General features: G+C 47.1%; 1 protein-coding gene across 1 annotated transcript; it reads right to left on the bottom strand.

Annotated features, from left to right (window-relative positions):
• Positions 1 to 1374: 1374 nt before the first annotated feature.
• SHE (Src homology 2 domain containing E) lies at positions 1375 to 19894 on the bottom strand. The gene is made up of 6 exons (XM_037162498.2): positions 18971 to 19894; positions 16870 to 16996; positions 8451 to 8756; positions 6985 to 7141; positions 6545 to 6664; positions 1375 to 5292 (listed from the first exon to the last, which is right to left on the bottom strand). Exons 1-6 carry the CDS (start codon positions 19568 to 19570, stop codon positions 5106 to 5108), a joined length of 1497 nt encoding a protein of 498 aa, XP_037018393.2. The 5' UTR covers positions 19571 to 19894; the 3' UTR covers positions 1375 to 5105.
• Between the last annotated feature and the right edge of the window lie 931 nt (positions 19895 to 20825).

Here is a 20825-nt window from a genome sequence, read left to right as displayed (position 1 = left end):
CCTCAGTTGGTTGGAGCGTGGTAGAAAAAACACAGATGCAGGAAGCTCTATGGATGCAATATTCAAGGCAAGCGAGCACAAATTTGTTCAAAGACACTATTTTCTCCAGAGAGAATCAAAAAGCATTCTGGGAGACATAATTAACTCAAGAGAATGAAGACTACAGGAAAACACGTATCAAGACAAAATGCCGAAAAAACCCAAGCATTCAGAGCTCAGAGAGGAAACTGTCAGAGAGCTTCAGATCATCTGGCCCGGGAAGCTTAACAAGGAAGCCCAGGAGGGACACCCTGCTGGGCCTAATTGTTTTCAGAAGGAATGGTACTTTGTGCCACCACCCAGCTGTGAATTCCCTGGCTTTTGTCAGCTTGTGTCACAACCTGAAGAAGAAAACAGTAGCTTAACCCCCGTTACTCATTTACTGTAACCTCCTGTACAACTGTGAAGAAACTGGTCTATAAATAAACTCCACATGTCCACTTTTGATTATATAAGCAAAATGGTATGACTGTCACAGAAAAATTGTATAGAAAAAGCACAATACTGAGCATTTCCCATACGATTTGCTAGGAGCTCAATAAATAATGTATCAGGTCTGCTTTCAAGGTGTTAGTTCATTACACATTCATCACAGTTGCTGGGTGTGGGCCAAGAATCATTTCATGCACAAAGAAACTTTTTGCAAAGCTTTTAGTATTTATTAAAATTAGGATAACTGGTTTATTTGGTTTGTAGAATAAGTCTAAGTAAAAAATAAGGTTTCATTTCTAGAACATTAAACTAAAAATAATTTTAACACAATGAATTTGTTGTATATGCAAGGTAATAAATATTTGTTGAATGGAACTGGGACTATGGATACTAAAGATTAAAAAAAAGTCTTGTACTAAAGATAGAGTACATGAGCCAATACACATTTAAACAATTCTATCAGTACTTGAAAAACAGAACACTCTTTATTAATACAACCATTGGGGTCCAGCAAGAAACAGTTTCTCTCAAAATTTTAAATCAAAGATCACACAACCCTTGGGCTACAATCTTAAGTGAATAAGGAAGCAAATATTTACTAACCTCTAAGTTATAATTGTAAAATGAGGACTAATAACTAGAAAGATATGTTTTCCCCCAAATTACCCCAATCAATACTTTTTGGTGTGTATTTCAAAGAAGCTGCACAGGTTACCTTGTCATGGGTGACGGCTAGCACTTTTGCACCTGGCCTGGCTCTGGGAGCCCCGATGCAGCCTCCAGAGCACAGACTCCTGTGCAGCTGTAATTGCAGAGCCGCCCACCACAGTGGTCTTCTCACAGCCTGCCGTTCCTACCTCCCTGTTTTCACAGTAAGTAAACTGGAGACATAAGTTCACAATATTTAAGGATAACAATAGTATCAGTATTGATTTAATACCTTAAGCAGAGTTAGAGAAAAATCTCAAGTCTTTTAAAATATTTTTATACAGTGTGAACGGTCTGCCTTGTACAGCATGAGAGACTTTGCAGGCTTTAGTGACCCAGTTCATACAATCAGATCCTAGAGTTATAAACATGTGTTTAATTTACTCTAAAAATACAAGGCAAGTGTAATTTTAGGGACAAAAATTAAAAAGTTTTGTAACAACCATAATGCACAAAGATGAAATCAAAGGTATCAGAAGTTCTGTGTAATTATCCAATGAGAAAACAGTTGTTGAGCTTTGTAAATTTTCAAATTTTTAAAAAATCAGAAATGAAATCATTGTTGTGTTCATTATACAGTTCAGAATTATAGTAATGCCAGTGTTTAATTATATTGGTGATTGTTTTTAAATATTTTTTAATATTTTAATTACAGTTGGCATACAGTATTACATCAGTTTCAGGTGTGCACCCCAGCGATCGTACATTATATAGCTCACAAAATGATCATCCCAAGATGTCTTGTACCCATCTGACACCATATAGAATTACTAGATTATCGACTGTATTCCCTATGCTGTACTTTTCACCCGTATGAATGTTCTGTAACTACCAATTTGTACTCCTTAATCCCTTCACTCTTTTCACCCACTCTCCTCTCCTGCCCTTCTGGCAACTGTCAAAATGTTTTCTGACTCTTTGAGTCTGTTTCTATTCAGTTTATTCATTTTGATTTTTAGATTCAATTGTTGATATATATTTATTGTCATTTAATTGTTCATATTTTTAATCTATTTTTATCTTCTTAAAGAAGACCCTTTAACATTTCATGTAATACTGGTTTGGTGGTGATGAACTCCTTTAGCTTTTTATTGTCTGGGAAACTCTTTGTAGGGCCTTCAATTCTAAATGATAGCTTTGCTGGGTAGAGTAATCTTGGTTGGTCCTTGCTTTCCATCACTTTGAATACTCCTTGACAATTCCTTCTGGCCTGCAAAGTTTCTGTTGAGAAATCAGCTGACAGTCTTATGGGAACTCCCTTATAGTTAACTACTTTTCTCTTGCTGCTTTTAAGATTCTCGCTTTACCTTTAACCTTTTGCATTTTAATTATGTGTCTTGGGGTGGGCCTCTTTGGGCTCATCTTGTTTGGGACTCTCTTCACTTCCTGGACTTGCATTTCTATTTCCTTCACCAGGTTAGGGAAGTTTTCTGTCATATTGTTTCAAAGAGGTTTCCAATTTCTTATTCTCTTCTCCTGGCACCCCCATGATGGAACATTGGCATGCTTGAAGTTATCCCACAGACTCCTTACACTATCCTCACTTTTTTGGGATTCTTTTTTCTTCCTTATATTCCAAATTGCTGACTTGATTCTTGTCTTCATCCACTGTACTGTGAGTCCAAGTTATTTTTCATTTCATTTAGTGTATCCTTCACTTCTGCCTGATTTTTATGTTTTCATGTCTTTTTTTATGCAGTTGAAGTTCTAAGTTCATTAAACATCCTTATAACCAGTGTTTTGAACTCTCACAACCCTTGGGGGTACAATGTACCAATTTGGTACATTGCTTATCTCCATTTTATTTAGTATTTTTTTTCCTTGAGTTTTGTTCTTTCATTTGGGACATGTTTCTCCATCTCATTTTGGGAGCTTCCCATGTTTGCTTCTGTATATTAGGCAGAGCTGCTATGTCTCCCAGGCTGGTAGAGTAGCCTAATATAGTAGGTGTTTGGTAGGGTCCAGTAGCACCTGAGCTGGGCACTGCAGGTGTGCCCTCCGCCAGTGTTTGTCCTGTATACACCCTCCTGTTGTAGTTGAGCCTTGTTTGTTGTTGGCATGTCAGTGGGAGGGACTGACCCCCAGCTGATCAGCTGCAAGGACTGGCTGTAGCCACCATGGAGGATCAGCTACACAGGGACCCACCCCATGGAACAGGACTTACTTCAGTAGAACTCTGGCACCTGCTGGGTCCACCTCTTGAGTGTGTTGCTTGTGGAGGTGGTTGGGTGGTGCTTCAACGTGGTGTGAAGCTGTCTACTGGGTGCAATGGCTCTGGGGTCTCCCTAGAGGTGCAGGCCAAGGGCTGCTGCCACCTGTGTTCTCCCTGGGGCCTCCTGGCATGAACTACAAAGTGATCTATAGATGCTGCTGCTTGTGCTGGGCTTGGAAGGCCCAGGAGATGCCGAACTGTGAATTAAGGCCACCTGCTGCTAGTGCCAGGCCTGGGGCAAATCAGCAAGAGGTACTGGGCAGGACAAGACTAAATGATGCTTTTTCGAGAAAGTCTAAGAAAGTGAAGCAGGAGCCAAGACAGGCCATTCGTATGGAAAAGCCACAGGAAACAATGGGGATGGGCCTGGTGGGACAGGGTCTCAGGGAATCACCAGCGCAGGGCAACGACAGCCAGGCTGATGGACACTCAGATATGGGGGGAGGTCTCAGCAACAGCCTCTGCCAGCGCTTCTGTCTGGGAAAAAGCTGCCCCTCCAGCCCTTCTTCTCACACCAGATAATTCCACTCCTCCCCGTATGTCCCTATGTCCCTGGTGCCCTCTGAGCTGTTGCCCCAGTGCCGTAGCTTAGAGAGAACGAGTCCAAATAAGTCTACGCACAGGCCCTTTAACAGGGACTGGCTGGGAGCCCAGAAGCCCTCTGTCTCTCCGAACTAATCCCTGCTGGTTTCTAGAGCCAGAAATTATGGGGACCACTCTCCCTGGCACTGGAACCCTGGACTGCGGGGCCTGGTGTGGGGTTGGGACCCATTGCTCTTCAGGGTGACCCCAGCAGCCAAGATATCCCTCCCGATTTTTATCTATCACATGTGGATGTGGGACCAGCCTGTTCATGTCTCTGCTCCTCCTACCAGTCTTGATGTGGCTTCTTCTTTATATCCTAAGTTGGAGGACTTCTGTTCAGCCAGATTTCAGCCAGTGCTGGATGATGGTCGTTCCATAGTTTAGTTACAATTTCGATGTGGCTGAGGGAGGATGCGAGTACCACATTTACCCTCTCCACCATAACTGGAAGCCACAGTTGGTGATTCTTAACTCATCCTTCCTATTTATGTTTACGTTACTGATTTGCTGAAATGATGAAAAAGCTCACAGAGATAGAGAAAGCACAAATTTTCTTAGAAGGCTTACCACAAAATAACCCTTATGCCAGGTCCTAAAGTTGTGAATTTTCATGGACTGTGGAGCTGAACTAGCCACCCGAGAAAGACAGTTTTCTCTAAGGTCCACTTTTCCCTTACTCTCTGCCATTCAGCTTTTTGTCCAAGAAGGGATCCGATGCCATTTTTTTGCTGTCTTATGTAAGAGCCAAGTATATTTGTGTTGGTGTGTTTGTGAAGACCAGGCGTTCCAGGAGACAATTAGCGCATCCCTGGAGAACTTCGATATTCCCGGACTCCTAACTTCGCTGAGGGCCGCACCAGAGAGAACACCCAGTCTGGAGAGTGGAGGCTACTGGTAAGTTATGATTTCTTCCTACAGAACTACTTAGCAGGGAGAAGAGGGACAGGTCAATAACCAAGTGTCATGGAATGGATTCAAGCCCAAGACTTTCTGACTTATTAAGGAAGGAAGACTTCCACTTCCTACCAATCATTACAGCACAATCCAGCCTTGTGCCCTGAGATGCTGGTGGAATGCCGATGCCCTCCTAGGTGTGAGAGGTCCAGCCAGGGCTTTCCGTGGCTGAACTTTAGTGTAGCTTGTTGTGCACGGGGTAGAGTAAGGTCATGTGTTCTGCCCCCTTGAAAGGCAACTTCTCATTGGAATAATAGTGTACCACTTCGGGGATGCTGTCAAATACCGCGCTGGTCTGGTTCAGCGTGTACTTGTTGTCCTTGGTCTGAGCCACTATGATGTGGACGCATCCTTGACTAGTCCTGGAACAAAACAGAAATCAAGGAGGAAGACATGAGTGAGCGAACAGGGGAACCCCTCCCCACTGAAAACACCCCAGCCAGATTCACAGGCGGACAGGTTTTCATTCATTCCTGGAACTGTTATAAACAAGTGCAGCCCTCCACAAATGTGTGTCCTCTTTGCGTTGTCTATCTTTAGTACACATAAGCTGTCAGATACTAGAAAAGAAACACAAACACCACAAAGAAGTCCAGTCCCTCTTGGCCCCCAAATTGCCAAACTAGTGCTTAAGCCCAAGCATGAGACTGCTAAGGTGAGGTTTAAATGCACGCTCTTCATCGCAGCCAAAAGGACATGTGTAAATTTCCCTCCTTCTTTCCTCCCCAAAGAATACATTAAGAATAATAATTTAAAAAACTGTTTCCTCCTCTCCCTCTCTCCCACCCCACCTCAATCTGGAAAGACTGTCCCTGGTTCCATATAATGACAGCTGGCACCAAAGGCTTCAAGATCTAATCCGTGAGTGCCGGTTTCAGGAACATAGCAAAGCTATTCCTGGTATTGTGTATCTGCTGGCCTATCCCGTTTTCTGAGCTACTTTGCTCAAACACCCTCCCGTCCCAACCTCTTTCCCCGCCCCCGCCCCCCCCCAGCCTGATTGTTTCAGCTGCAGGGGCTCAGCTTCCTCAGGAAGGAAATGCCGTTAGGGCGCTTGACAATGATCCTCCAATATAGCACCGCTGGACTCGAGCAGCCGAGAGAATTTCCATGATTCAAGCTCCACTGGGCCTACCAGGCAAAAATGGATGTTCTGTGTCCAGTGAGAGAAGGAACTAATAGCAAGTCAGCATTTTCTTCTTCACCAGAAGAAGCGGGTATCAAAATTGACTTGGCATTTGAACAATCAAGGGATCTAATTTATTAAAATCCCAAAACACTAGGGAGTGAAAGAAGAATGGCTGAAGTATCCTGTAAGATATTATTCTTTTTATCAGGAGCCATTTCTCTGGTGAGAGGACCTACTTTAGATCGAGTATACAAGACAGAAATTGACTAATGTACAGAACCAATTTTGTATCCTAATAAGAGCGTTTCCTATCCATTGTCCAAGCAAATGCATCGTGTTTTCTGGCAACACACGCCCCTGTGAAGCACCTGGAAATAATATCTCTTTTGACTGGTCATCTGACCAGGACAGGAAAGACCAACACGGAGCAACCCCCGCCCCCCGCCCCTGTATCCAAACGGGACACATGAGGCCACCGCACTCACTTCAGTGCAATGGAGTACCGACTGGTCCCCGATTCGCTGTTCCGAACCAGGTAACCGGCTTCTTTGCAGGGCTGTAGTCGACTCTCAGCCTCAGCGCGGGTGATGGCACCATGATACCAACTGAAAAATGGAGTTGGGGGAGACACCACAAGCGTCAAGAAGAAATCTAGGAGAGAGCTACCGGGCTAGTGTCATTTTAAAAGTTTCCACTCTACTACATAGGAAAATGAAATTTAAACTCAGGCTCTTGGGATGCAGTACACTTTCCATTCTGCACAAGTGCACTGGGCTTTGAAGGTGGGCTTTCATTACCAAGCCCACCCAGACAAATCTTCACGAGCAGCAATAATCGGGTAAAAATGGGCCAGTGCTTGCCCCACCCGCAGGCTGTGGATGCGCTGCCAGCTGCTGTTTGTTACGTGGCTGTGGGGGGAACTCACGGCTGCTTCTCCAGCGGCAGGGCTGGGTCCACCCTTTCCCCCTCACTGTGGTCAGAGAGCGCTGGCTTCAAGATCTTCGGGGTCCAGCTCTTCTGTCGGTGGTGCTGCCGCACCGTCTCCTCCTTTGTGGAAGGTCGCTCAGAGCCTTCAAACTGAACTGGAAGGAAGGCTCCATTTAACATCAGAGGCCACCGAGGTGAACCAAGTAAACCTCAAGGAAAAAACCTCTTTGTCTGCCTCGGCTTGAGAAAGACGCTTTCCCCTCCCTTCACTGTGAGGTAACGTTCTACAAACGCCGGGGACAGCCGCGCCCCGCTGTCTTTGGTGTCTGATCCCACTGCAGCATCCAGACAGCCACGTTTTCTGTGAGATACTCATCACTGTAAAGCAGTTTCACAACATGAGAGGGAACCACCTTAATATATTTCAGCATGTACTTAAAAAAAACCTCTAAGTTGTGGTATATTTAGAGTAAAAGACTAAATGTAGTTACAGGTGATGATTCCTTGCAAGAGTGTGTTTCATTCTATGAAATCCAGAGAACAGTTCTTACTGTGAAATAAGAAAACAAAAACAAACTGCTGAAGTTGCAGAAAGTAACTACTGAAAACTGCCTTACGGATGCCACGTCATCCAGGCTGGAGAGAACAGAGGGGCAATGGGCGCACCCAGCGCACGTGCCCAACAGAGATTTGTGACCAGGAAGACTGAAGGGACACTCGAACTGACCTGAATGCTTGCCATCAGGTGTGTACTACCTTCTCTGCTCACCCTTTACATTGACTAAACATTTAATCACAAACTGGGCTTTACTACTGGGAGGAAAAGACATCCCTAACTTTAAAAATCAAAGGCAACAGAATTTATGTGGTCAGTCAAGTAGAAAAACTACGTCCTGGGAGAAGCAAGAGGGCCAATTACCTTTAATAACTACTGACAACCTATCGCCTTCCTCGTAAGTTACTTTAAAAATTCATACTTAAGAATGAATTCCTTTAGAATTTTTTACCAAAAGTAAAAATTTTAAAAAAGCTGGCTTCATTCAGCTTTCCAACCATCTCTATCTGTAATCCACTTGATGCCATTTTATAAATAGGGATTTTAGCACCAAGTAAGAGCTAGAAAAGTTGCTGGCTATTAGAATGATTCAGTGATCTAGTAAGGTTTTTCAATAGTCATTTAAAGCATTTCCAAAAACAGCTGTGCCCTGTGAAGAGAAAGGAAAACAAAGATGCCCAGAAGGGTGAGTGAGAAATGCAGTATTAAGGGCTCTTCTTCAGTCCTGGTCTTCCAACCAGGCCCACTTATTGTTTCCCTGACCAAATTCCTAGGAAACAGACTTGCGGTCGAGGAAGTAAAAAACATGGCTCTGGCTGAAGGCTCTGGAGGACCCAGGTCTCCCAGCAGGGCAGCAGGGAGCGCAGGGGGCACCCTTCGCCGGACACGCGCCCCAACCCGCCCCTCACCTGAAAGCGCGCGCACGATCTGCTCCTTCTTCCACTCCCACGGCTGCTCGTACTCGGCGGCCGGCCGCTCATCATCCTCGGGCAGCGGGCCGTGGGCGTCCGGGGGCCGCGCCTTCCGCTCCGGGCCCCCTTCGGCCGGCTCGTAGGGCGTGTCATACAGCTGCGGCGGCTTCCCTAGCAGGTCCTTGGAGCTCCGTCTCTTGGCCAGCGCCTCGGGCTTCGTGCCCATCTCCCCTGGCTCACAGGGGCTGTCGAGCAGCTGAAGGGCCTTCACTAGGGGGTCTTTGGACCCTCGGCGTCTAATTTCTGAAAAACATGCAGCACACAGAACACTTTGAAAGAAATGTGCCACGGAAGCCTGGTAATTCACAGAAGTCCCTGTTCCCCCAAGACTGTCTGTGTGGTGGAAGGTGACGGAGACTGCCAACATTGTTCCTTCGGGGCCAGCTACTTCCCAGCTGCAGGATGGAGCCTCCCTCCGGGCCGGACAACGGGATGGGGTCACACGCAGCATTAGAGATCACATCTGAAGACAGGCGTGCCCTGGGGGCCACCTGCAGTTTGTGGGAGCAGAAGTGTGCCAGTCACTGGGCCTGTGCTGCTTCTGAGTGTGGTTCGCTTGCAGTTTTCACATGTTGTTAGGAAGCTGGGATAAAAGTATTTTCATAAAAATTGATGGAGTGTTTACTATCTTCAAAGCATTGGGCATTAGAGTTCTTGACCTCTGGGTGGTTTCAGTATGGTGGGGGAAGCCAGACACACTCATGGATAACACATAACAGTGGTGTACTATGCACTATTCTAAATGCATTGCAGTTTTCACAGCCACTCTATGAAATGGGCACTAGCACCCTATTTTCAGACCATAAGATGCACCTAGGTTTTAGAGGAAAATAGAAAAAAAATTTTTGAAGCAAAAAAAATGTGGTAAAGTATTTATTAACATAAATAACATACTATTTCACCAATGGAAATGTAATGCTACATTCGGACTATAAGACTCACGTCCCTTTCCCTCCCAAATTTGGGGGAAAGTGCGTCTCATAGTCCAAAAAATGTGGTAATTCCCCGATACCAGAGCAAACTGAAGCACAGAGAGTTGAAGGAAATTGTCCAAGCTATTAGGTGGCAGAGCCTAGATTCCAAAGCAGGAAGTTGGGCTCCAGAAGCCATACTCTTCACCACTAAACTTGGACTGACTCCAAGTGGAAGAGAAATGGAAGGTGAGTTGACTCTGATAGAGAAGGTCATTTCCAGTGGAGGAAGCTGCATGGGTGAAGATATGGAGGTGGGAACCATGGAGGGCTTGTTCCCAGAAAGGACAGCTGAGAGATAAGTTCAAAGGACAGAGGCCAGGAGAGGGGAGCGGTAGGGGGGAGAGCAGCCGGAGGCCTGGCAGGCCAGGGCACCACAGTGCAGAAGTTGTAAAGGCAAGGATGCACTGCAAAATGATTGTTTTTTTAGGAACAGGCAATAACAGTTATATTTTATTTTGTTGGAAGATAACTCCAACACAGTATACAGTATAGAATATGCCAGAAAGATGTGGTCTGGACTAAGGCATAGAAATAGATGTAAAAAACCTGATGCACACCAACCAACCGTCACCCAACCTGCCAGCCAACCACAGTGGGAAGAAATCAGAAGACCCTTAGGGACTGACCAGCTCCGAGCCCAGAGGCCTTGGCAGGTGGAGTGGAAGATGCTCACAGTCTGGACAACCAGAGCTGGTGACGCAGACCAACAGAAGCATTACAGGTTCCTCTAAATGTCCATCAGGAAGCCTTCCATCTGCCCCCTTGCTCACAGTCAAGGAGGACCTTTCTAAACACAAACATCTCACCTCATCCCTTAACACCCCCATACACTCTTAGCTGTCTACTTTAAAGGTACAGACTGCTCGGCTTAGCATGGGGGGCCTTCTGTGACCAGGTCACTGTCTCCCTCTCCAATTTCTTCTTTCAACACTACCATTCCTGTCCCTCTGGAATCCAATCCTTTGTTCCAACAAATGGAACTTGGGAAGTTCCCTGAGTACTACACTGCCTTGTACCCAGTAATGTCTGGGTGATTTTCCACCCTTCGAAATCTGACCAAGCTTCTCTTCCTCTAACCCCCCACCTCTCCCAGGGACCACCACTCCGCCAACCACTCTCACCTCGCACTGCCCCCACTGCGCCGATCTGCTTGTTGCTGTGCCTGTTTGGTGGGGACGGCCAGCGCAGGGGCCACCACCATCTCGTTTATGTTTGTTGGACACAGAGTTGTGCTAAGTAATAACTGGATGGATGGGAGGAGAGAGACAGGTAGGAGCTTTAGAACTTCTCCCAGCAGGTGACAGTATAGTTCCAGGGCTCAGCAGAGAGATGAAGGACAAAGTTACATGTCAAGGAGTTACGCACCAATGAACTGTCGTCAGTACTGCGGGAGTGAAAGGAGGCAGACTGAAAAGAGGATGGAAGGCAGGGTCTGGGGCTTCTTCAGTGAGCGTGAATGGGAGGAGAATGCTGGCAAAGAAGACTGAGAAGGCATGGTCAGGTGGGGAGGCAGTGCCATCGAAACCGAGGGAGGATGCCCACAGGTGAGACGGGCATGGACACTCTATGAAGAACCACGGACTCAGCAAGGCTTCTATAACAAGGAAAGGACAACAGATGAAACATTCAAAAGAAAAGTCATTAAAATCAGGACACTAAATTAGAAAGGACAAAATTTACTCGTGGGGTGAGGTTGTGATCCTGCCGGTGGATAGGGGCCCTGGCGGCAGTGCACTGGAAGTTGCCTGCTTTAACGGACATGGATCCTCCCACCAGAGGCCGGTTTAATTGGTCTGGTGTCCAAAGCTCCCCCAGGTGATTCCAATGAGAAGCTAAGCCTGAGAGGCACTGCCACACCTCCTGGGTGGCCCTGGCCACCCCACCCCCTCATTTCTTTCTGCTCCCCAGAGCGCATGTTGTCACTGCCAGCCCACCCCAAGCAGAAGGGTTCTCCTCTGTCAAAGCCTCTGAGGCAGCAGAACAGGAGGCTGGAAGAGCCGCCCCGCCCCAGGAAAGGTGCCTGGGGCTGCCTCTGGCCCAAGCCTCTTGACTTTCAATCCAGCAGCATTTTTTCTTCATTGCTTATTCCAGATGGAGTTATGGAAAATAAGAAACAAAAACATGCTCTGCTCTTGGTTCAATTAAGATAAGGCTGGGGTTTTTTAAAGGAAAGAGAAAACACAAAGGAATTCATAGGACGGATTTGGAATTTTTGAAGTTTCTGATCAAAAGCAAAGTCTGCCCTCAGCTGAGTCTAGCACAGTCTGGGGGAACCTTCCCCATTTCTCGCCTCACTCTGTCCCAGCCGCACTACCTGCAAAGGAACTGACTGCAACCTTAAGACAGAAGGAGTCCCACTCATAAGAAAATTTCAATAAATTTGGGTTAAAACAATGTGCAGTGATTAGAATCCTGAGTTCTTATTACAGGTGTGTTTAAGTTTCTGTTTTTGAGATGAGGTCTTGCCCTCCGATTGTAGGCAATCTGCACACACGGCCCTCTGGGAAAAACAATGGGGCGCATACAACCGAAAGTGTTCCTTCCCAGGATGGTCCTGGAATTGGGCAAAATCTGCAACGTTTTATCATCTTTTTAAACAATGTTTAATTAGGGGGAAAAAGGGCTTGAGTGCAGGGCCCCTCCGCCCCTTCAAGGGAAGTAACCTTCCAGTCCATTCCAACACCTGGCTGCCCCCAACCTGAGGCGCCATAGAAACAGAAACAATCGTGGGGCTGCAAGGCGACCCTTCCTGCAGGGAGAATAGCCCCTGACGTGCAGAGCTGGCTCTGAGAGGAAACGAGCCTGAGAAGGAGGAAATGGAGAGAGGAAGCTACGCCCTGGCTCTGCCGATAGAGGCCATTTACATGGCAGACAACAGAACGTGGCCTCGGGCTGCAGATAAACACCCATCTGCAGCTGAAACCCAGGCCTGACCCGCACCAGCTAACGCGATACCGTGAAACACAGCATGGGTCTCAGTCTTCCCTTCCCTATTCCCAGCTCTAGCTGTGCATAATTATGCCAGTTCTATTTAAAAACAGAGCAGAAGACTAAGACTTCCTTCAACTAAATTAATTGTAGTTATCAATTGTTATTTCTCTAATTGTCCAGAATTGTCTTTGAAAAAAGAAACTCTTTCTCTCTGAAGTGTCCAAATAACGGCTGCATTCATTGGATGAGCACATGCTGGCATGTTACACCCAGTATCTCAGTGAAGCCTCAGGGTGGGGGGAGGGAGCAGTCCCATCTCACAGGTGAACAAACTGAGGCTGTGCAGTAGTCAATGGGGGTGCCACTCTGCAAGAACGCCAGAGCTTTGTCACTCCTCACTGTATGCCCAAAGATCTCGTGTAAAACATTAAGTGCAATTTCTATAATGCACCTTTTCCCCTCATTCATTCATAATGTTTTCAACGCTAAACTTAGGGCCTCATAAGGCTCTTTTTCACTCTTAGAATCAGAAGGGCTGTTCGATAACTTTACTCACATCTTTTATCAGTGCTCAAGCTTTTGATTTAAAATTACTTCAACATTTCCTGAACAAAAACAGATATAATTCAGAAACCCTGAAATTTAAGTAAAACAAGGAAAGTATAGACATTAAGTAAATCAAAAACAGTCTTCTATTAATATTTTTTCAAAGTGGTTAATTTTTTAAATGGAGACCCGAACAATGAGATTCTCTTTCAGATTGCACTATTTAAACAAACCAACAAAACCATTTGGAGGCAAAAATAAAAAAATTTAAGCCCTGGCTGGTGTAGCTCAGTGGATTTAGCATGGGCCTGCGAAGCAGACGATCGCGGTTCGATTCCCAGTCAGGGCACATGCCTGGGTTGCAGGCCAGTTCCAAGCAGGGGCCAGTTCCCAGCAGGGGATGCACCAGAAGCAACCATACATTGATGTTTCTCTCCTTCTCTCCTTCCCTTCCCCTCTAAAAATAAATGAATAAAATTAAAAAAATAAATAAATGAAAAATAAAAAAATTTAAAACCACCTGTGGCTGGAACTCTGTAACTAAAACCAAAGGTTGGTGAATGACCTGTATCTCCGCCCGGATAATCTGGACAAATTATTGAATCTTCTCAACCTTCTAAGAGCCACTTCTCAGGGTTGTAGGGCTCAGTGAGGTGACTTGGCAAGTTTGGCACCTCGCAAATGCTCAGTTCGTGTGGGACCAGCTGTGGGAGGACTTTTGGTGCTGAATGACAGCTGTCTTAGGGAGCTTCTAAAGCCCCTTTAAAAAAAAATTATTTATCTTTAGAGAGGAAGGGAAGGAGAGAGGGAGAAAATTATCAATGTATGGTTGCCTCTCATGTGTCCCCTGCCGGGTACTGGCCTGCAACCCAGGCACGTGCCCTTACTGGGAATCAAACCTCGATCCCTTGGTTTGCAGGCCCACACTCAATCCACTGAGCTACGCCAGCCAGGGCAAAGACCATTTTAATGCTTAGGTTTTTTCTTGGTGGCTAAAACCCTGAAAGCTAAATTATACAGAATATTTCTACTAATTGTTTAGCTACAATGATCCTGCTAATTTGTCAGAAAAACGAAGAAGTTTATACTATTATTGCCTCGTATTTATAGTCATATCTTTTTATGAACAATTCTTTGAATAAATCTAAGTGAGAATGTCTTCATAAATTTATACATTTTTAGCTTTTAAAAGTTGAGAGCAAAGTCTTGGAAGAGATCCAGGGCACCTGGATCCCAGTTACGTGGCCATAGGGAAGTACCACAGCCTCTTCATCTCTGTCTCTTCCTCTGTTCCTGAGGCCAGCGATGTTTCTAATTCTCTAATTCATGACACTTACCACACCTTTCTTTAAGATTTTTTTTCCCAATGACACTATTACAGATGTCCCCCAACCACACTTTTTGGTGACATGCTTTCTTCTGTGCTGGTGTTAGGTTTGTCACCCTCCGGGCTGTGAGGGTCACAGGACCCCGACCATGCAGGTTCTGTGCTCTGTACGCCCAGCTTCCGGCACAGGGCCTGGTGCTTGGTAAAGAAATACTGGTTGGATGTTATAACACAGCCTCGTGAACAGTGTTATATACACCCAAGGTTTTGTAAAATCAGATATGTTGCTTCCACTTCACAGGCACTAAAAAGGCAGGACAGAGATGGGTGGTCCAGAGTTAAATCATTAGCACTGTCTCCTTCTCCTACAGAAATGCTGAAACAAACTGGAAAGAAATCCCTAATGTTTCTGAAGAAATATGGGGCATTTCTGAACTTGGACTTGACAGCAAATCGCAAGGAGCAAACTGAACAAAAAAGGTAAAAGTTAAAAAAAACAAACCAGCAGCAAAACTTTTATTCCCAGCTTCCGATATACTCACTTCCTGTTATTCTGTCCAGCTGTGTAACCTAAGGGTAAAATAAGACGTATATTCTCTACACTGACTAAGAAAGTGCTTTTTAATATATTTTAATATATTTTACATGAACAAACTTTAAAACTCACCAATATTTTTAAGAGCATAGAGAAAATCTAGTAATTAAAAAAGTAATTGATATTTTAATAAGCTTGAATTTATTCTCCAATTGATTAATTCCATATTCCTAAATGAATTTATTCATGTAAGTGATTTAAAACAGAGCCTAGAACTTAATAAATGCTTGAATATTAAATGCTAGCTATTATTATGATTATATTTATTTCACATGGGGCAATTTTGACTTTCCACTATAACCCTCTTTACGAGTCTCAGTGGAACAGGGACTTACTTATCACAGTTCAAAGTGCTTTTGCGCATCATTTCTTGTCTTGGGGGAACCTGTGTAGGAAGCAGACCACCCCACCTGGAATGGGAAGATCTGAGTCTTAATTTTTGCTCTGTCTCTGAAGAAAAGGTTTGTGAGCATAGGCAAGTTAGAATCTCTGTAACCAGGGGATAGTACTGGAGTCCCTAGTTGATAGAGTTTTGTGAGGATTACTTGGAAAAAAAGATATATTCATTTTTAAAAAGCACAGCACTTTCCCGATGTTCAGTGTGGCCCCGCAAATGAGCAGCTGGGCCAGTTCAGATAAACGATTTATTCTAGTGAGAAAGAGAGAGGAAACTGAAAACCAAAGGACAAGGAAAGGTGAATTAAAGGGAAGCATTGTTTTTTTAGAATATCTTTTTCTTCAATTTATGTGAAAGTAGTTCTTTTCTCCTATTTCTTTCAAGACTCCAGTATTTTAAAAAATTCTGAGTAAGTTCATTTTCACTTCCTTTCATTCACAGATTTCATTAGAGGTCACAGTCCAGTGACCTTCAGGGTCACAGCCTGGCCAGGGTACACCCTCTGCAAACCCAGGCCTTATCTCTGCAAGCACAGCCAGGAAGCAGGGCTTTCCTGTGGCAGCTCGTTTTCATTCTGAAGCCTGTCTCGACCCTTCCAGGGTGCTGCTGTTACCTGTCTGCTACACTCTTCTGAGACTAAGCTTATGGAGTCTGAGCCTGACAGCTCGTCAATCTGTTTTTAAACAGAAGAGACCGTCTTTAATGTGTGACCAGGCATGAAATCCACGACACTCAAACAAGGCTACCTTGAGTCAGCACTTGGAAGCTTTCTTTCTCATTATGGATTAAAGAATGTTTAAGGACAATTAGGTGAATAAGTAACTTACTCTAATATTCACAAATAAAGCTAAATACCTAGTAAGGATATCATTTTAAAGTATTATTTACACTAATTTAAGAGAATTATGAACAAAAGGGAAAAGTTATTTTTTTAAGGGTAAAGCTTGATATCAAAAATGACAGGGTGATTGCTTAGCTTACAAGTTGGAATTGTCCCACTTAAAAAGTTACAAGATTGTCAATTAGTTTTAGCAGGTTTCTCTTGAATAGCTTGGCTCACGCCAGTGATTGGTAATCATTCCTTAGTAACTAAATGTTTTGCTCTAATGTTGCAGAGCTTGTTGAGAAATCAGTCGTCTGCCGTCTGCCACAACACGGAGGACTGTGTCTTTTTGCATCCTTCAACTTAAAATCTTTTAGGTGTGTATGAGTCCTTTGGTGCAGATTTTCAACTCCCATGATGGATGTCAAAGCTTTGAAACTGGGGAAATAATGTGTGGAAGTATCTTAAAACTAAAGATCACATCCTAAGCAGGTCTGCACACTCACCATGGAAGAGAGTCATTTTATACAGAATTAGAAAGACTGTAAAGACGCCTGAAAAGTCTAAAACTGAAGGGTACGAACTACACAGGAAGCTAACTAGGTGTCTGACTTCAGTTTTGGGTATCATTTCTGTTCCTTCCAGTTGGCAGGGTCTGGTTAAATCGCTTCACCCCTTCCCCAAACAGACAGCGGTCACTGTTTTACACACTCCAGTTGAGTGTGAGATTCCTGCCCCAACTAAGCAGCTCTTGGTTACAAACCTGTTATCATCTGCTGCGCGTCATAGGGTTCCATGTAGCCATCGTTCTCCCCCACTCTCTCTGCATCCCTTTGACCTTTTGTCCGTTTGGCATCGTACGGGTCAGCATAGTCTTCTAAAATGATGACCTGGAAAGGAGCCGAGCAGGAGAGTTGCTCAGGACTATCATATGCCAGAATGGCCCCGGACAGTCTGCTGATCTGAACAGACAGCGACATCTCCAAGGTGGAGAGCTTTTGCACTTGATCATATTATTCACCCACCTGATCTTTTTTTTGTAGTATAATTGACTGTTAGCACATCTAAACTCTGCTTATCCCCAAGACTCTTTTCACCTCTTTTTTTTTCCCTAAGCAATAAAGCTTTTGCTGAGTTAAAGGATAGCAGGGGTGGGTGGAAGCGAGGGGGGATGTCTACTGCTTGAGAGCATAATACATGAGCTGGCCTACCCACTTTCCCATGATTTTGGTCTTTTTAGTGCCAGCACGATGAGCAACATAGTCGCAGTGAATCAGTCAATCACTCTGGCACCACTGCACATCCACCAGCACTGGTTAGGGAATCAAAACAAGACCAAGAACTGCTTTTTGTCCTCAAGAAATTTGTAACAGCTCTAAAGAGACATGCTTCATAATAAGAAATAGGTCAGAACTAAACAGTATTTTGGGAATTCAAGGTTCAATAATTCACAGGCAGACTTATTCTCATAGGCTACAGTCAGACAGCGTTTTTATCCATATTTGTGTCAGAAAGCACCTGTTCTTCCCCAAATGCAAAGGGGCCTGGAAAGGTGGTGCGTGTGCAAGGGCTCTGTTCTGCAGCAGCTGTGTGACTAGGTGGGGGTAAGGCAAGAAACCCCTTCTCTGGGAAGAAGCCTGCTTCTCAATCTCTGATTACATTCTCCAAAGAGTTCACATTAGAAGGACCGCTGGAGCTGGCAGGAAGAATTTGTATGAACAGAGAGAAGTGAGGAAGAGGCTGCCGCCTGGATGGGAGCCCTCCGCCTGGGAGTAAGAAACTCAGATGTCCAGAAGTGACAACCATGGAAATAACCAGGCAAGCACTGCCGAGGACTGCAACTGCCCCTCACTCCCCGACTCCACTCTTCTGACTGCCCAGCATGGTACTGCGCTCCCCAAGTACAGGAGGTACAGGAAGTGTGACATGCAGCCGCTGGCTGCGAGGTACCTATGATCTAGTCAGTCAGGTAGATTACTAATATCTGGACCAGCTGGGTCCTTGGCAGTCTTTGCACAGCTCTCCCGCGGCTCTGCCTGGCCCAGGGTAAGGGAAAGAATGAACAGAAGTGCCCAATGCAGACACGCATGGTCTGTGCTACTGGCTCCTGACTCCATCCAGGCAGGCAGCATGTCTGAAGCCTAGGCAAGAGGAGATTCAAGTTCCCACAACAGGAAGTGATGCCCGTGGCTGGAGTCTGAAAGCTCAGCTTGAACTCTTCTCCGGCCCTCTTCCACAGAGAAGAGTGGATTTTCTTTGTTCCATCCTGTATCCCCTGCAGAGCCCCGTGTCGCTCATCCTCTATGGCTGCTGCACAGCAAATGGTCAGGGCCTGAATGAAAGGGCTGTGACCTTGGGGTGCTAGTGAAGCTCAGAGAAGCCCTTTACAAGGTGGAGCTTCTGAGCTGGGGGTAGGGTAGCCCCGGCTGGCCAACCCATTTTCTGGCGCTTTACAGGTTACCATTCCTTATGCTCAAGAAAAATTAGAATTACACAGTCTTGCTTTGCACCCCCCCTCCCCGCCCTGGAATGTTGACATTAAATAAGCCACCACCTAACCTACATGGGCACCAAATTGAACAAGGCAGGAAGGTTTCATTCAATTACTGTTATAAACTGCTAACAAAATGAAATAGATAGTAAATTTCTGCAAAGTTCCCCATCCTTAGAATGAGAATTTTTCGAGATAAAAAATGAACGTTTTTAAACAGTCACTTAGAAGTCACCGAATGTTAGGGGAGAAACATGTCCTGCGCTTCTCTGTGGCCGAGGAACCCCACCTGGGGGTTGGCAGGTCCGCCAGCTCCTGCCTAGTCTTTCGACTCAGTAGGGGGCAGGTGGTCCAGGGCAGACTGTGCTCTTACCGTGTCTTGCTGCTTAATACTCTTGCCTTTGTCCAGTTCAGGGCCCAGGGAAGAAGGGGAAGAGGACGCAGAGGAAGAGCTGCTACTGCTGCTGCTGCTACTGCTGCTGGGGTAGCTGCTCTTCCCATTCTTCTCCTGAGTATCTACCTTGATGAGCCTGTTGATGTAGGTGCTGCATCCTGAGCTCTTGGCCGCGCCCCGGTGGGGCTCCTCCTCGGTGGCCCGAGAGTTCTTGCGGCTCTTGCCCGCGGCGGCCTGAATCAGCCCCTGCAGGCTGTCCCGGGACAGCCGGCTGTCCTTGGAGAGGCCGATGCCGGCCCTGCCACCCCCCAGCTCGGCCGCCGAGTTCTTGCGGCCCTTGCCGGGGGTGGGCCCTGCGCCGCCCGCCTCCAAGTTCTTGCGCAGTTTGCCGCCTCCACCACCACCAGGCTTGGCCCGCTCCGACACCGTCTTCAGGTTCAAGGGAAACTCCTTGAACCACTTGGCCGCCATGAGGGGGGCCCAGCCTGCGCGGCTCCGGAGCGTCGTGGCCGGGGAGCAGGTGAACAAGGAGGTGCAGCCCAGACACAGAGAGGTTCCAGGGGCCGGGGGCCACTGCATTCCCCGGGGCTGGGGCGCTGGAGGCCGTGACCAGACCCTGCGACGGCTGCTCCGTGTGTCCCCAGCCGGTGTTCGTCTACGCCCGGCAGGGTGGGGCCCCTCCGGCCCGGGGCGGGGGGCCCAGGGCGCCGAGCGGGCGGGCGCGGGCTGCTGCTCCGGACACGGACGGCGACAGGGACAACGCACCGGGGCCCCGCCCGGGCTCCTCTTCAGGGCCTGCACGGACAGGGGGCTTCCCCTGCGTTTTCCTCCCGGAGTAGGAGAGGCCTGGCCCACGGAAGCCCCGAGACAGCCCTGCCCACACTCCCAGGGACTAGAGTGCACACAGAGGAGACAGTGGGAGTGTCCCGGCGCCTGGACAAACGGCGGACCGACGGCGGGCGGCCCACCCCCTCCGCGCGCCCCACCCCTCGGCGGTGGCACCTCCCAGCTGCGCCACTGCGCGCACCCCTCCCGCCCAGATAAGGGGGCGGTGGGTGAGGAGCTTATGCAGTGATACGTCTTGGGGGTGCACGTTAGGGAGAAGGTGGCAGCAGCCACGCCGCGGAGCTTAGAGTCCCCCACTTCTCCACCGAGCGAGTATCGCCCAGGCGCTGCCTTCAAATGTGCCCAGGGTGCGCCACGTGCTTCTCTCCCACCCCAGAAGCAACCCAGTCGCTCCCCAGGGGGCCAGGTGACGTGGCTTTGCTCCCTCCACGTCCTCTGTAAACGTTATTTTCGGTGTGTGCAGTGAGGGGCAGGGTGGGAGTGCCTAATAGAAATGGGTGTAGAGGCAGTGGCAAAGCACCACTCCGCGCCTTGAAGATCGGGCTCTGGCCGACAGCCCCGGCTGCGGCCATTGCCCCAGGATTGGCTGCTGGGTAGTGGCCCACCCCGCACCCGACACCCCACAGGTCTGGAAGGAGGCGGAGCACGTAGCGATAAGGCTGGAAGGCTCCTCGTAGGGACTGCGGAGTGGACTCCCCTGACCCAGGAGAGGTACTTGGTTCCAGGTCCTGGGGTGTGGGGTGAGGGGTGGTGGGGATAGGGGCATTGGGAGTCAGTTGTGCAGCTCGCACCCCTAGTTCCACTCTGTTGGCAGGGCAAGCTGTTGCCAAAGGGCTGGCTGGTAGGTTGCAAAGGGGGCTCTGCAGAATTTTTTGGCGGGGATGGTGGGAACGGTGGGGATGGTGTGTGGGCGTGGGCAGCAGTGACCGAAGGTGTATAGGTGGGGAGGACTTTGTGAAGAACTGTGGGTCACTCTACGTGAAAAGGG

The sequence above is a fragment of the Artibeus jamaicensis genome, unplaced genomic scaffold (assembly GCF_021234435.1).
Source record: "Artibeus jamaicensis isolate MK-2021 breed Jamaican fruit bat unplaced genomic scaffold, CSHL_Jam_final contig_447, whole genome shotgun sequence".
Lineage (NCBI taxonomy): Eukaryota > Metazoa > Chordata > Mammalia > Chiroptera > Phyllostomidae > Artibeus > Artibeus jamaicensis.
Note: the sequence above shows the minus strand (reverse complement) of the source record. Positions and strands in the feature narration are given on the sequence as shown.